The 18,159-nt window shown below is 32.0% G+C and overlaps 1 protein-coding gene across 2 annotated transcripts; it reads left to right on the top strand.

Moving 5' to 3' along the window:
* The first annotated feature begins 4,351 nt into the window (after window positions 1-4,351).
* LOC145115179 (putative serine/threonine-protein kinase PBL7) lies at window positions 4,352-17,732 on the top strand. 2 transcript variants are annotated; one of them, XM_079051405.1, is made up of 4 exons: window positions 4,352-5,577; window positions 5,657-5,782; window positions 6,624-6,731; window positions 17,204-17,387. In XM_079051405.1, the coding sequence occupies exons 1-4, from the start codon at window positions 4,546-4,548 to the stop codon at window positions 17,240-17,242; spliced, it is 1,305 nt and encodes a 434-aa protein (XP_078907531.1). In that variant the 5' UTR covers window positions 4,352-4,545; the 3' UTR covers window positions 17,243-17,387. The 2 variants fall into 2 exon arrangements, with proteins under 2 accessions (XP_078907531.1, XP_078907530.1); XM_079051404.1 differs by having other exon boundaries at window positions 4,354-5,577; window positions 6,624-6,724; window positions 17,204-17,732.
* Window positions 17,733-18,159: the final 427 nt, after the last annotated feature.

Raw genomic sequence — 18,159 nt, forward strand, 5'->3', positions numbered from 1 at the left:
GCCCTCAGCTCCAAGACAATGATATGGTCAGGCGACAAAACAAGGGATCAGAGCATTACCGTCAGGACCAATGGCAGCGCTCTAACAGATAGAGGAGCACGATCCTCCAATCACCGCCCCTGATCCTGTCGTCCCAGGCGATCTTGTCTCGTACGGACGAGCAGGATCGCTGAGTATAAAAGGAAACGCTCACGACCCAGATAGGTAAGTCGTCTTCCCCAAGCTACACTCATACACACCCACAAAACCCTACAAACTTGACCGTCGGAGCGTCTTTTCGGGAGCCTCCTCCCAGGAAACGGCTGACGGCCTTCTTTCTCTATGATCTTGTAGGAGCAGCTCAAGAACTATTGCTAGAGTCTAGCGAGAACCAGAGCAAGGTCGCATCACTGTCAAACTCCCAAATAAAGCTCCAAACTCAATCACCTACGTCCACCAATGGTTCACTTCTATAAATTCCCAAATTACTAAAATACCCTCATAAGTTAACTGGTCAACCCTTGGTCAAAGTCAAAGTCAACTGTCAAGGTCAACAGTCCAGGTTGACCCAACTCGTCGAGTGTAGCCCACTGACTCGTCGAGTTCCTTCAGAACTCGAGAAACCGTGAAAACCCCAGTTGACTCGCCGAGTTTCCAGACAACTCGTCAAGTCCATGTGGTGTCCATAATGTCGGGAAAACTCTAACTAACTCGTCGAGCCATTTCACCAACTCGTCAAGTCCATGCAGAAACCAAAAATGGTCAATCTTCATCTGACTCGTCGAGTTGATCATGCAACCCGTCAAGTCCCTTCAATCCATTTCTCATTCAGACGTTTTTAAGCTACCCCAAAGCTCCAAATTGTAGATCTAGCTTCCTAAAGTGAAGTTATCACGTAAAGTTGCTAACTTTACGTGCATGCAAGGTCTTAAAAGGCTTAAAACACAAAAACTAAGTCTAGGATGAGGTTTAGGGCATGGAAAAAGGCCAATACAAGATAAAGTTGATAACTTTATGAATTTGGGGCCTAGAGGAGTCTAGATCTGAGACCATGTCCTTGTGACAATCTCAAATCCAAGAGTGGCTCCACTAAACCCCAAAAATGACCATAAATGTCCATAGGAGAAGATCTAAGCATGAAAGGGTCAAGGTATTAGCTTTATACCTAAGATTGGTTGCCAAAACGAAGTAGATGACAGATTCACTTCCTCCTTTTCGATCCAAGTTCTTCACTCTTCAAGTTTCCCTTCCAAAATCAACAAATAACACCTTTCAAGCTCTCAACACACACAATGGGGGTTTAGGACCCGATCTAGAGTTTCCTCTGGCTGTAATGACGATGAGGGAGGCAAGAGACGGCCCATAAGTTCTTTAAATAGGATGCAAACCCTAAAATTTAGGGTTTCCATGCACAGCCTCTACTCGTCGAGTCGGGTTCCTCTGACTCATCGAGTAGGAATCATAAACCACGCGGGCTAACTAGGTTCAACACGACGAGTTGGGGCCTCTAACTCATCGAGTTCCCTCAAAAAAATGAATATAAAGCTTTCGAAAATAATACCTGGGAGTCGGGAATGTTACATATACCCCTAAGGTGGGGCCCATTGTTATGTGTTGTATGTGGTATATTGGGTAACTCACTAATCTTTGTGCTTATAATTTTAAATATAAATTGTTTCGGATTTTCTGGTAACGAAGGAAGGGCGCGTCTTGATTACATCACATCTATTGGAGATTTATAAACTTAATAACTCTTATTTCCATACTATGATAAATGTTTTGTATCAAATGGTTTTATTTAGATATTTGAAGTTTTAAATTAAACAAACGCTTTTAATATCAAATGAAAATTTGGTTTAGAATTTGCGACGTTACAAAACAAAACAAAACACAATTTCATTTTCTCTTAATTTTGTTTTAAAAGCATACCATTGATCTATGTTAAATTATGGGATGAAAAAAATCAATTATATATATATATATATATATATATATATATATATATATATATATATATATATATATATATATATATTGCAAAACATTATTAAAGTTTATAAGAACAATAAAAAATTAATACTTTTTAACGAATATAACTCAAATGTTTTGTTCTTCAATTGAAAAACTATATCGAATGATTTGGGAAAAGCTTTATTAAGTTATTGTATGTTCTTTAATCTTTTATTTTATTAGTTTTCATTTAAAACTTAATATGGTTGATTAAATGGTCATGACTTTTAATGCTTTAAGTTTTTAGATACAATGAAAAAAAAACATAAATTTGATTGGTTTGGTAAGTCACATGATTAAGAAAGAATTGTAAACGGGGTATCATTATTAGTTTGGATATTTATGGATCAAAACTACATAGTTTCAAAGAATCTGTATATAAATTTAGGTATGTAACAACAATATATTCCCTAAGCCCATATATATATATATATATATATATATATATATATATATATATATATATATATATATATATATATATAATCACACTGTTTTTAGGCAATGGCGAATCTAGGATTCAAAGTAACAAGTGTCCAATTCTAATTGGGTAACAAAATAAAAGGATCGAATTTTTTACCGGGTCAGGTTGTTAATAATAACATCCAAGTATAATACCAAGATCAATGTTGGTATTGAAAATACTTGCATACGAGTTAACATTATTCCTAGTTTATCTTTTCTTTCTTAAAAGCTTAACATCATGCCTGAAATTAATAAATATTATAAATTGGTAATCATTCTATATAACAAACAAACAAACTCTACTAAAAACAACTAAAATCGGTAGCAAAATCGACAAAACAAAAACAACTAAAATCGGTAGCAAAGTCGACAAAGCAGCAAAATTGAATTTGAGTAAAACTATAAAATGAATTCAAAAGGACTCAAGCCAATTAGTCAAATGAAATTATGCTAGACAAACTCTACTAAACACAATAATCAATATCAAAATCGATTAAGTAGCAAAAAATGAATTTGAGAAAAATTGAAAAAGTAAATTTAAAGGACTCAGACCAACTAGTCAAAAGAAATTAATAGCGAGTGCCTAATTGAATAGTTAAGTCAATAACTTATGACACCGCTATGTGCTATCTATTCACTTTCAAACTTTCTCTTCAACTTTCTAATATACCTAACAGCAACTAAGTAACCACCGGATCATAGAGAGACTGCCATGTTTTTGCCCATTTATCACTTGAAACATAAAATCAACCACCAAATTTTCAAGAGGAAGACAACCTACTTGATTTTCAAGAACAAAAGACTTTGGTGGACGATGCACGACGAAGATATGCAAAATCAAGCGGGATGAAAAACGTGGTAGATCCCGGTGAAAAGGCAAGCAGTTGTGGCTGTCGGAATCCCGTAGAGTTGTGGAGATGCAACTGATGGTGGTCTATCCTCGAAACACAGCCATGTTAGAACTTTTTGGTGAAAATCGTTAGGGTTTTTTATATCTTTATTTTTTTCCTATTTTTTCTCAATTTTCAAGTTTCAATCTCCTAATTTATTATAATCTCTTACAACTTAGAATTGTATGTGGTTAGTAATTGTTTTCTCAAAAATCTAACGGTGTCATTCCTAAAAATTTAAGGGTGTCCTTATGAAAAAAATCATCTACACTATAAACAACATTCCAAAGCAAGGGGTGTCCAAGGACACCCTTTACATACATGTAGGGTCGCCTCTGTTTTTAGGTTCGGTCAGGTTCGGTCTGACCGGTTGAAGCATCAAATCGCTATGACAGTCAGCTCGATCTCTGATCCGGTTTTCAAAACCTTGTCACACCATTTTAAAACTTTAATAATACCATAAAACTATTTAAAGTTGAAAGAAGTCCAGCAACACAAAGCCAACCAAGTTTATTTTTACGTTACACCCACTAACACCATAGAAATGAAATAAACTTAATAGAAAGAAATAACATAAAGCAATATCAATGAAGCCCGGTTGCACATTACACCACTTAATAATGCCGTGCGTAAAGATAAAATATAAATTACAGGAAATTAAAAACACAAAACATTGTCAATCATAGTAGTTGAAAACTACACCACCACATGACACCACAAAAATAAAATAAAATTGAAAGGAGACTAAAATACAAAACAGTATCTATTATATTAGTTGTATATAATATAATGCCACCTAACACCATAAATTAAATAGAACTCAACGTAGACCGGTAACAAAAAAAATATTGTATATGACATAATTTCACATAAATCACCTAACAAAAGAAAATGATAGGACCCGTCATCCTTCCAAATATTTTAGTGGGTGACAGAAGAAAACAAAAGTGGAGGGTCGTTGACCAAAAATGTAAGTGACCATGTGATTACTATTTAAGCAGCTACAGCTTTCAAGGTTGATTAAGGCTATTGACTTACAATTGCTTTCATTCACATTTTCTTCTTACACGATATTTCTTATAAGGCCATTTGGTATAATCACTAATCAGGAAGAAAGCATCTGTGGAAACACCACAACCAATCAGTACTATTTTCTTCTCTCTTCGTTTTAGTCACCACCATCATTGCAGGTACACCAACAATGGTGTGGAAGGAGATGGTGGCGAAGTGGAAGGAGATGTTGATGAGGTGGAGGGAAACCACGCTGCTTGCCGTGCCCCCCATAGGCCCCCCCATACCCGATGAACTATTGTCTTCAATCGGGAAAGAGTATGATCACCTAAAAATCCAAATGGCAGACATAATATTGGCTACGGACAACTTTAGTTCCAGCAAACTCATTGGGCGTGGTGGGTTTGGTCCGGTGTACAAAGGTGAACTTTCTCTTCCGACAGGATCAACCATGGTAGCTTTCAAGTGCTTGGATCATAGATCCTATCAAGGAAACACCGAGTTTTGGAAGGAGATCATGATGCTTTCCAAACGCAAACATGAAAATCTTGTCTCTCTCCTTCACTTTTGCATTAAGAATGACGAGAGAGTCCTTGTGTACGAGTATGCCGCTCGTGGAAGCCTTGATCATTATCTAAGTGATGCTAAAACTCTTAAATGGAACCAACGACTTTGTATATGCATCGAGGTTGCACGTGCACTAAACTATCTTCATGATCCCGTGGAAACACAACAAAGAGTTCTCCATCGAGACATGAAAAGCTCAAACATCCTTCTGGATCATAATTGGACTGCTAAAGTTTCTGATTTTGGTTTGTCAAAAATAGGCCCAGCAAACCAACCACAGACATATCTAATCACCAATGTTGTTGGTACGCCGGGGTATACTGATCCGTTATATTCAGAGACGTGCTTGCTAACAAAAGAGTCGGACGTGTATTCTTTTGGAGTCGTGCTGTTTGAAGTAATGTGTGGCAGATTATGTTATGATTGTAATACTAGTGGTGAACTAACTGCCATTTTAGTGCCTGAGTGGAAAAATTTTTATGATGAAAATAAACTACATGATATTATCTTTCAAGATCTCAAGGAACAAATGGTTTGGGATTCTTTGATTATATTTGCAGCCATTGCAAGACGATGTTTAGAAACAGATCGTAAGGAGCGACCCACGATGGATGAGATCTTAAATGAACTCGAGGTTGCACTGGATAAACAAGAGGTAAAGTATCCAAAGATATGCTGTATAATATCTTGTTTTTCGTGCATGGTATAACGTTATGACAAAATATTATTTGCAGAATACTACTTTTGACGACCATTTATTCAAGATTTCAAAGCTTGCAATACCTCCTCTGCCGTACAAATCCCGAAAGGAACTCATCTTACGTCTCTCCAATGGGATTCTCGTCGATGAGGGGAAAAGGGTAATTAGCTTTTATTTTGCTTTATTTTTATTATTTTCTATATATAAAACAAAATAGTTGAACAAATAACTTCCAAATCTACTAAACTTTGTAATTCTTATTATATGTTTAAGTCATAAAATAACTATGCACTTGATCATTACTCTCATCTTGGTCACCAAAGGCTTTTTTTTTTTTTTTTTTTTTTTTTTTTTTTTTTTTTTTTTTTTTTTTGTACTTATTCAGTTATTTTAGATCATGGGTACCCGTTGAACAAGTCATATGGTAAGGACACAACCAAATATATTTAGCTTGTATTTAATGAAATTTACATTTAAAGTTAATGAATTATTATTTTAAATATAAGTTGAAATTTATTTTCCTTTCCCGTATATGTTGGGAAGAACAAATAAAAAAATATATATACATAGTTATTTACGATCTTTACTTTTTTCGACTAACACTAGGAAATTTCTCGTATAACTTACTTTATTTCAAAGAATGGTGATTTTATGTTACCGATAAATAATAAATTCATTGGTTGCTCGTAAATAGACTATCTATCACCTAAAATAGAACTAATTGTATGTATAAATGGGTAGAGTGGTGTGTTTGCCCACTAAATGGTTTGTAATCTCCCTGGAAAAAAAAAACTCTATCATGTTTTCTTCTTTTTGTTTGCCCCGTCTAGTTACTTGTTAGGCGGTGGCCATTTATAAAATATTTGCCGGTTCCAAAAAAACCCTAAAATAGAAAAATGGCATACCTTAAATTTTGTATATAACTAAATTAGTTGTCTTTGTAGAAAATTAAAATCTTTGTTTTTCTTTGAATTAAGTATGTTTATATGTTTATTTGGCAGTGGCTTTGGATAAATGAACGCAAACAAATTAGTGAAATGGAATCCGCAACAGAATCTTTCCGTACATCGAATAAAATCAATAACTTTACATACATATCAAGGTTAGAGGTCGGATCCTTTTATCCATATTTACCCTCAAAAAATCAATAAATCAAAATTTTAACATTATTTTTTTTCTTTTTTACACAAATTATTATTATTATTATTACTCCCTTTGTCCCAAAATGATAGTCCACTTTTGATTTTTGAAGTATTTTTTCTTCAACTTTGACCTTAAATATTTTTATTTGTGTTATATATTACTTGATAAAACTTATAAAAATGAAAAAACATTTAAAATACAATCCATCCATATATTTTGCATCAAGTATTATCTATCAAAATAAAAAATATTAAAGGTCAAAGTTGAAGAAAAAAAAACTTTAAATTTTATAGTATATTATTATTATTATTATTATTATTATTATTATTATTATTATTATTATTATTATTATTATTATAAATTTTATACAAAATCTTAACATTCGGACGCCATTATAAATTTGAACGGCTATATAAAATCGATTTTTAAATATTTTTTATATTTAAATATTAATATTACTATTGTTATTATTGTTATATATTTTGAACAATATTTTATAAATCGGACATTATAAATTCGAACGGTTATATATAATCGGAACAAAAGCAAAGTTTGTCGCTTTTAATTACGGATCAAAACATTCTGCTGCATTGAAAACATTGTATAGGCTCGACTAAATGTTTTCAATGTGCATAACGCACCACACAATTGTAATACCGTACCAATCAATATCCATAACTAATAGGGACAAACTTTGCTTTTGTTCCGATTTTATATAGTCGTTCGAATTTATTATTTCCGATTTATAAAATGTTGTTCGAAATTTATAATAATAATAACATTAATAATATTAATATTAACATATAAAAAACATTTAAAACCGATATTATATAGCCTTTCGAGTTTATAGTGTCGTCCGAATGTTAAAATTTTGTGCGAAATTTATAACAATAATATTAAAATATAATAATAATAATAATAATAATAATAATAATAACAATAATAATAATAATAATAATAATAATAATTAAAAAAGAATCAAAAACAACAAAAGAAAACAAAATAGAAAAAAAAAAACAACAAAAGACAAAAGATCAAATCAAGAGGGGTGAGATTGGAACAATAAAGGGGTTATTTATAAAAAAACTCATATATATATATATATATATATATATATATATATATATATATATATATATATATATATATATATATATATATATATATAGGGAAGGTTTATATGGAAAAACAAAAACCATAAAAAAACCCCTAAAAATCATAAAAATACATAAAAAAATACTTAGAAATCACAAACCTTTTTTTTTGAGTTTATATATGAAAAAATCGATTTTTTGTTGGTTTTTTTTCAAAAAAAATTTCAGCGAATTTGAAAAAAAAAAGGCTGCGATTTTTCATTTATAAAGTCTAAAAGAGGTTTTCTAATCTTTAAATATTTTTTTATGCATTTTTATAACTTTTAGGGTTTTTTGTTTTTCATAAAACCTAAACATATATATATATATATATATATATATATATATATATATATATATATATATATATATATATATATATAGCAATCAATTGCAAAAAAAAAAGTTGTACATTTTAGGCACTTGTACGTTTTGCTTTTCCATCTGCGAACGTACAAGTACCTAAAACACAGATGTGTTTTAGGCACTTGTACGTTTGCAGATGGAAAAAGTCCATCTGTGATTTTGTGAAATCTATCCACGATTTCGTAGGATCTAGTATAAAAACGTTTTTTTTCTTCATTTTTCACTCTTTCTTAGAGAAACTCTCTCTCTCTCTCTCTCTCTCTCTCTCTCTCTCTCTCTCTCTCTCTCTCTCTCTCTCTCTCTCTCTCTCTCTCTGCAATTTCCTTAGAGTTATCATGGATGATATCATGGACGATTTCCTTAGAGATGTTTTAAACAAATTTTCCAAAAAAATAATTACAAAAATGATAATTTATTGAAAAAGTTTTTATATAATAAGGTTGTTTTGTAGTCAAATCTATCAATTTCATAGTAAAAAAAAAAAAAAAAAAAAAAAAAGAAAAAAAAAATTTACAAAATCGCAGCTCAAAAGGAGAGGAAATCGCAGATAGACATAGTCCATCTGTGATTTTAGGCTGAAAAATTGGTATATATACAGCGAAAAAAAAAAACCAACTGCGAACGTATAAGTGTCTGTGCTTTAGCCACTTGTACGTTCGTAGATGGATTATACTCATCTGCGCTTTTAGTGGCTAAAAATACAATTTTGGTTTTTTTTGTTATTTTTCACAAAGTAATTAGTGTATTTGACTAAATTTACAATTTTCTCAAAAAATTATCTATACTATAACTAAAGTGGTATTGGTTTTACTCCACTCACTGTTCATTGGTCAAACTTATCAACCAGACAACCACTACCATAAAAAATAAAAATCCTCACATTTCAGTATACAATAAACTTTAAATTTCTAACTCTCATTATTCAAAGAAATCATCATCAAAATTTCCTTTATTTATAATGTATAACTCTAACTCTAGTGTATGACTTATTTTAATTATAGTTAAGGAAATTTTATTTACATGTGTTAGAAATCATACATTCTTACACATATAAACCTTAACATCTATTTTTTTTTCAAAATACATCTCCATCAAATTGTTCCAAAACCAGCAACCACTCAAAACATGATTTTTTTTTTCAAAGATACCCTTTTAAAAGTTTATTAAAGTCTTGATTGTTTAATTAGCATAATTAAACTTAATATTGCACATCATCGCCCAAAAGCATCATCAAACAGCCTCATAATAAATGAAACCAAAGGGTGAATTTTAATCCCAGTAAAATCATTTAAATCAATCTTGAACTAATTTACTTTTTACACCATAAAGTTTTGCTCATTTCCATTCTAAGAAAACATTACAGACAAACAATACAAATAAAAAACGCGAACCAAACCTTTAAACTTAATTGCACAAACAAATACAAATACAAACACAAAGTTTTCTAAATCAAATACAAATGCAAAAGTCAAGCCACAATCTTTAAACCTGAAAAGAAAAATTCAATAAACAACTATTAGATAAATGCAAAACCTGTCCAGAAATCATTGAAATATCAAATATGTTACAAAGGTGGAGACGGGGTAACATTTTAAAAGCTTATACAAATATGGAGTAGGTTATAAGAAAAATCAACAAAATCTAACTTCTTTCCTAACAAACCAAATAAACACCAAAGATCTAAGAAACACATTGAGTCAGTCTCTTGAAAAGTCGTCGGATCTAAAAAACTGCAAATGGAAAGAGATCAGATCTAGGTTGAAGCAGAAACATACACAAATACCTACAAACATATGATCTTAAACTTACAAACATATGATCTTAAATAAATAAAAAAAACAAAGTAGACATGCGTAGTTTACCTCAAATAAGAAGGATGAGTGTTGTACCTCAAAACCTGATCTAAATAAAGAAACCAAAACAAAATCCAGCTTTCACAAGCGCCAATCCTAGATGGAAGCAACAGTTGTGGTTTAATGGTGGTGTTTAGCTAGGTGAGGATTCGATTAACGCTTTTATGATAGAGAGGGATGGGGAAGGGGAGGGGAGGGGATGCTGTTGATGGTTGCAGATATGTGTTATAGTGAGATAAAATTCACCACGTTCATTTTACTCTTGAGATTGGAGAATAAATACGATAAATAATACAATGGAAACAAATTAAGACACTAGCTATCTAAGGTAAATTACAACAACTTTGACTTAAATATGAAAATATTTATGGCGGTTGTTTGTTTCTAATATTATCTCCGATACCCCCACTCAAGCGAACGGGTGGCGGACGAACACGTAACTGATCGCAAAATGATTCAAATAGAGGTTTTGGTAGAGGTTTCGTGAAAATGTCAGCCACTTGGAGCTTGGTGGGAACAAATTTGGTATGCAGTTTGTTGGAGGACACAAGTTCTCACACAAAGTGATAATCAATATCAATGTGTTTGGCTCGTCGATGTGCTACCGGATTTTGGCTAAGAAAAATGGCACTCAAATTATCACATAATAAGGTGGGACGGGTAGATGGCAAGGCATTTAAATCACGTAATAGATGAGTAATCCATATGAGTTCAGTGACGGTGCTAGCCATTGCCCGGTATTCAGACTCACAACTAGAACGAGAAACGGTAGCAGGGAGGATCTATGTAGGTGCCCGGGGTAGCCCGTGATACTCCTCAAATTTTCAGGCAAAATAGAAGTTTTTGGAAATCTTTTTTGGTGTAGTGAAATTTTTTCGCTGTGTTACCCCAAAATTTTACATGTGCTACCCATGACATTTCGCTGTGTTACCCCAAAAATTTACATGGAGTGCTCATGGTTTCCGGTTAGAATTATATCGTCCACATATACTAATAAGTACAAGAGACATGAGCCACGATGGAAAACAAAAAGTGAGGTGTTGGCTTGACTGCATTGAAAACCGTGGTGCACTAAAAAGTTACTTAAGCGTTGAAACCAAGCCCGTGGGCTTGTTTAAGACGGTAAAGAGCTTTGTTGAGATGAAATACATAGTTGGGGTTACGAGAGTCAACATAGCCCGGTGGTTGCTCCATATACACTATTTCCCTAAGATCTCCATTTAGGAACACATTTTTAACATCCAGTTGGTGTAGATGCCAATGATTAGTCACGGCTAAAGATAGAACAACACGGACTGTGGTGGCTTTAACAACAGGACTAAAAGTGTGCGAGAAATCAAAGCCGAGAATTTGAGTGAAACCTTGGGCCACTAACCGAGCTTTGTGACGGTCAATCGTTTCATTTTCATGATACTTTGTTCGAAATACCCACTTTGATCCCACTAAATTTGCGTTTGTTGGACGTAGAACTAGTGTCCATGTATTCTTAAGGTGAAGAGCCTTAATTTCGTCGGCCATGGCATCACACCAATGTTGGTGTTTTGAAGCTGATTTAAACCTTTAGGTTCTTTGGTAGCGAGCAAAACATGTAGAGGATTCGGAGAAACGACAAGAAGATTAAAGACATGCTTAGGTTTTACAATACCTGCTTTTCCCCGAGTAACCATGGGATGAGATGGACCGACTAAAGAAGAAGACGTGGTAGCCGCAGAAGAAGTGACTAGTGAGGTCGGCTCTCTTAAGGATGAAGAAGATGGGTCAAATAGTGGTGAGGGAGGTATAGGGTTTGGGCTTTGTGGAAGGGATAGATGAAGACTGGGAATTTTATGAAAAATCATCTGTAGTAGTGGGAGGTGGAGAGGTAATTTCATGCACACAAGGACAATGGGTAGATGAGATATGAGTATTATGGTTATTAGGTGGAATGGATTTTTCAATGATGGGCTGTGTAATAGCATCAGTATAGGAGCTTAAGAAAAGTGTAGAAATATCAAATGAGGAAGTGCTTTTTGAAAATGGAAAAGTCCCTTCATCAAACCGTGCGTGCCAAGTGATGTAGACCTAAAATGTGTTTTGATCCAAACACTTGTACCCTTTGTATTGAGTACAATAGCCAATGAATATACATTCAATACTTCTTGGAGCAAGTTTGTGATCTGAATACGGCCGCAAATACGGAAACACACGACAACCGAAATTTTAAAATTGTTAAAATTTGGAATCAAATTAAAAAGAAGCTCATATGGAGACTTGTCTTGTAATAATTTTGGGCGAAGATGATTTATAACATGAGCAGCCGAAGTGAAAGCGTCAACCCAAAAAGTGACAGGAGCATTAGCTCCAAAGAGCATAGCAAGACCAGTTTCGGTTAAATGTCGGTGTTTTCGTTCCGCTCGTCCATTTTGCTCTGGAGTGTATGGACAAGACATTTGATGATGAGTTCCATTTGCAAGAAATAAATCACGAACGTGATTGTTTAAAAACTCAGTCCCTCCATCACTTTGAAACACTTTTAGTTTACAATCAAACTGTGTTTGGACAAAAGTCAAAAAACTTTTAAGCACCTCAAAAAAAACCGACTTGGTTTTTAAAGGATAGAACCACATGAACCTTGAGTAATCATCAATGAACAAGGCATATTATCTATAGCCATCATGTGAAGCAACGGGAGCGGGTCCCCATAAGTCGCAATGCACCATATCAAGCACACGTAATGAATGCTTTTCATTTAATGAAAAAGGTAAACGATATTGTTGTGATAGTTCACAAGAAGAACAAATAGTTGGTCTAGGTAAAATAGATGTAAGATGTAACAATCCATGTTTATTTAAACCCGAAATGACATCAAAATTAACATGCCGAGGCGTTTATGCCATGTTTCAAACGAGGCCTTTGGTGGTGCAAAATAGAAACGAAAATTTGGGTTATGCAAAAAAGCAAGGTACGCACTGAAAAAAAATTTGTGGTATGGAGAAATAGGGTTTATGTGAAGAAGAAAGGGAAAAAGGAACGAAGTGTGGCTGATAGCCTGATACCATGTTATAGTGAGATAAAATTCACCACATTCATTTTACTCTTGAGATTGGAGAATAAGGGCGTGTTTGGCACGGAGCGTTTGGGAGCGTCTGAGAGCTTCTAGCTTCTAGCGTTTGACAAAACGCTCCGTTTTGAACAGAAAGTTTCGTTTGACACTACAAGCTTCTAGCATTTAGTTTAAACAAAACGCTCCAAATCGAAATACTACTTCATGTAGCATTTAACAAAACGTACAAGCTACAAGCTACCCGCTACCCGCTACAAGTTACCCGCTAACAACTAGTTTTGTCGAACACGCCCTAAATACAATAAATAATACAATGGAAACAAATTAAGACACGTAGCTATCTAAGGTAAATTACAACAACTTTGTCTAAGATATGAAAATATTTATGGCGGTGGTTTGTTTCCAATATTATCTCCAATAATCTGGATCGACATAAACACACACATAAATAGAGTGAAAATACAAAAACCGACGTCAGTAGTGGTTGGATCATACAAAATCAAAACAAATAGAGAGAAGAAGGTGATGAGTTGCAGCAACAAAACCGAAACGCACCAAATCGGTATACACAACAAATATAAGGAGGCGTTGAGTGGCTTTCCAGATTAGTCGATGCGGTTTAACATTGAATATGTAAGTCGGTGGGTGAAGTCCAGGAGGAAGGGCGGTTGTGGTGTTTGTTATGGTGAGGAATGGTGATCGATGATGGCGTTGATTGCTGGTAGCGTTCATCGGAATTGGCGTAGACCAGGGGATGAATCAGCTGCATGTGGCGTAGACCAAGGGGATGAATTGGCTGCATGAAGAGGGTTCTGAAAGGCTTTGTAAATTTAGGTAACTAGTCCTCTTTTATATTGAGTGAAAACTGTTATTTATTTTAAAACTTGTTTTTGATCGGATAATTTTCATTTACAAGGATGGTGATTGCATACCATTAGATTCTAATGTATTAGATATAAAATTAAAAGGCTAAGATTTAAGCTCCTTGTTTTAAGACTTTAGTCTTAAAATCTTTAGCCTCTTTATCATGTATCCATTATATATATATATATATATATATATATATATATATATATATATATATATATATATATATATATATATATATATATATATAGGCCTAGGTTATTCTATTCAAAGTAATTATTGTGTTATTGTATGCATAACTGTGGGCCAATCAATTTTACTTATTTTAATAAAGTGATTACTATATATTATTGAATTAAATGTAACTGAAAAATATCATCTAATTTAATTACAAGGGTATTTTAGTCGATTAATATAGATTTAATAAAGGAAAATTGCATATTTTAAGGGATCATAGATTCTATTAATTTTAAAAATCCGATTTTACGAATTATAACTATTTTAATTCGGACATTCTGACAGAATATGTTTATTTATTTAATTATTTACTCAAAAATAAAAATATTCTTGAACAATAAATAATAAAAATATTCTTGAACCTATTTCTTGATCATGACTTTAAGAAATTCTTGTAGATTAACAAATTCTTGAACAATCAATCGAAGAATAAAAACAAAAAATACATTATTTCTTATAGAATACGGGTAACAATTGTTAAGAATTACATTTATTGTTAAAGAATAAAACTATAAAAACTTTCAAAACGGGAAAGAAAACATCAAAATCTAACAACGACTAATACATTCTAAAAGAATAATGTGGTCCGTTTCAATTTTGTGGTCCGTTCTTCAAGCATCAACTTCTGTGATTCCAACAGAATTGGAATTCGTGATTCCATTCCAACAGAATTGGAATACTTGATTCCATTCCAATAGAATTGGAATCTCACCAATATCATCCATTGAATCATCTAGATAAACATACTTGATACCTTTTCAGAATTCAACATTGTCAAGATCCTGCACTGTCCACATAAATGAAGTATTAAATCAGAAAAAAAAAACATAAATTGAAATATGAATCAGACCATTTGAATCAGTCCCTTTGCTGCATCAATCAGACCATTTGAAAGAAACACAGATGATCTTCATATCACTCAAAACCCCCAAATTCCACTTGAATTGGAATTATAAAGCTGAGTTATCGATTCCTGTAACAAACAAAAACGGAAGGAAAAAACCCTAAGTGAAAATTAACTTGAACAGAGCTTCATGTTACTTCATTATATCAAAAATCGAATCTAACCAAACATCGATTCACTCGAATACGAAGCTCGAAAGAAAAATAATTCAATCAAACAAGTAAAGCAATAAACCTCGTAACCAACAGAGAAACTCGAACTGGACAAAAAATGGATCATCGGAAGAGAGAAAAAAACATTGACTAAAGAGAAGAGAGTAAGTTAACCTGATTGGTAGAAGTTGGTTGATTGATTTGAACAGAAATCGATGGATCAAAGGAAGTAAGAAGTGTAGATCGGAAGAGGGATTAGGGTTCGTAATCAGAATCTTTTCGTTAGAAGGATGGTGAAAGTCAGGGGCGATGGTGGGGTATTGGTATTGGAGTACGTTGTCGTTTAAAAAAAAAGATATAAAACCGGGAGAAATTAGGGTTAAAAAGTCAATACCATGATTATAGGGATTAGTTTTGGAAGTTGTTAATCATATTACTAAATTACCCTTATATATTTATTAAATTATTTAATTTTTTTTAATTTTGATTGGCCCACATTTATGCATACGATAACACAATAATTACTTTAAACACCTGAACCTATCTCTCTCTCTCTCTCTCTTTCTCTCTCTCTCTCTCTCTCTATATATATATATATATATATATATATATATATATATATACACACACACACACACTACGTTCCTTCGACGTGTCGGTGCGCGCGAGGGTTTTACGGTTAAAAAATATATGGTCTAGATTTGTTCTTGCGTTCTTAATTATATAATTATTTTCATTTGAACGTAAATCTACACACATATATATATATATATATATATATATATATATATATATATATATATATATATATATATATATATATATAATATATTAGTCATATTTTTTGAATTTTAAGAGGTTTAAGATACAAAAGTTTTTGTACAAGCCAATTATGCATAAATAAATCATTAATACTTATCAAAAAATTTAAAGACTTGAATTATGGAAGGTTATTAAGAAATTTAATTTTGAGCAAAATGACAATTTTAAAATATTAAATTAATGTATATAAATTAATTACATTTCTTAAACTAGACACCGATATTAATTAATTTACATCAAATGTATAAACAGACAATATAAATATAAAGCCTAAACTTAAATATTTTATTTAAAAATAGTAATTTTTTATTATATAGTAACTGATAATAAAATCTAATAATTATTTTCCGTAAGAAAACTATTCGTCAAAAGAGCTATTTATCGCCGACGTTTTTCGCGGGCACACAGCTAGTATATATATATATATATATATATATATATATATATATATATATATATATATATATATATATATATATATATATATATATATATAAAGAGTCAAGATCAAATAAGAAGGAAAATTTTGGTAAAAAGGTAAGAAATTTTTTATATACATATTTTCTTAGCAAAAAAATAAAATGAATCATTAGATGATTCAAAAATAAGATGATTCACAAGAAAAAATTCTGAAAAAAACAGATTCATGATTCATTTTAAGGTAAATCAAGAAAAAAAATTCACTTTTATGAAAATTTTGATGAATATCAACAAAATCATTTTAAAAATGAATCATTGAAATGTTTTTTCAGGATTTTATTGGTGAATTATGTTATTATTGATTCATTTGTTTTATTTGCCAAAAAAATAAGCCAAAAAAAATTTTCTTACTTTCCTAACAAAAAAAATTTCTTACCGGATATATATATATATATATAATGCAAAAAAATTATGAAATTTGGTTTCTTTCCATATTATTCTTATCGAATTATTTTAGATATTTTCTTATGGTGAAATTTTGTTTCTTTCCAAATTATTCTTATCGCTATATTTTAGATATTTTATTATGAATGAATTAGTGAAATGTGATAAAAAGTTACATGTGAATGTGATGTGTGCAGATTTTTATATGTTGTACTCATGGGTACATACTATTCTAACCGTCATTTGGTCGCAAATGTGAAGACCCAATTCTTGTCATTAGATATTGCTTACACTATGAACCTTGTCTTCAAGAATTTGACCACAAATACAAATAGTCAGATATATGCACCCTTCAAAATTAAAATGGAAGACGACAGACGCTTTCGAAATTCGTCTGTTCCTCATGTCAGAGAAGATGGATGGGCAACGACCGAACTATATCAATTTATAAACAAAAAAAAGGAAAATAGTTTTAGGATTGATTTCCTTCTTGAGGGTCATAGGGAGGACAGCGTACGCATGTATGCTATTGAAGGCATCGAATTTCGACCTGTGTAGCATGTTAAATTATATAATTATTTTATTACTCAACATTTTTACAGTATTTTGTAGGCAAATAATACAAATGGTGCTATACTTCATTTTGTTTCACTTTTGACAATGTTTTTTCTTTTGTTTTAAACTGAACATAATATTTTTTAATTATATTTGATGTACACCACATAACAGGTTAGCGGGTTGCCTCTGATTGCAACCTTTACAGTCCCCTTTTCTCATTTAAATCTCTATTGGGTGGAACCGACATTGAGCATCAAAAGTAAACTTCTATAAGTTTGGTGTTAGTCATATTTGCTACGGTCCACGTAAACGTCATGTCAGCTTTACCATATTTTAGCCAAAATTTATTATTTACATGGTGTGGGTTGTCATATTTACCATGCTAATTTTTTCTTTTAAAATAATTAATAAAAAAAGTAATCAAAGATCAAGTTTTGTAGGTTTTATCATATTGACAATAATAATTATATTAATAATAATTAAAAATAAACCCATTTATTTAATATAAACTAGTGAAGATTCCCCACGTTGCAAGGGTTGGTAATCCAAATCAAAACTAACGATGCAGTTCCAAATTAGTCGAGAAAATCCCCTC

Source organism: Lactuca virosa, chromosome 5 (genome assembly GCF_052849685.1).
Source record: "Lactuca virosa cultivar CGN04683 chromosome 5, Lactuca_virosa_CGN04683_v6, whole genome shotgun sequence".
Taxonomy (NCBI): domain Eukaryota; kingdom Viridiplantae; phylum Streptophyta; class Magnoliopsida; order Asterales; family Asteraceae; genus Lactuca; species Lactuca virosa.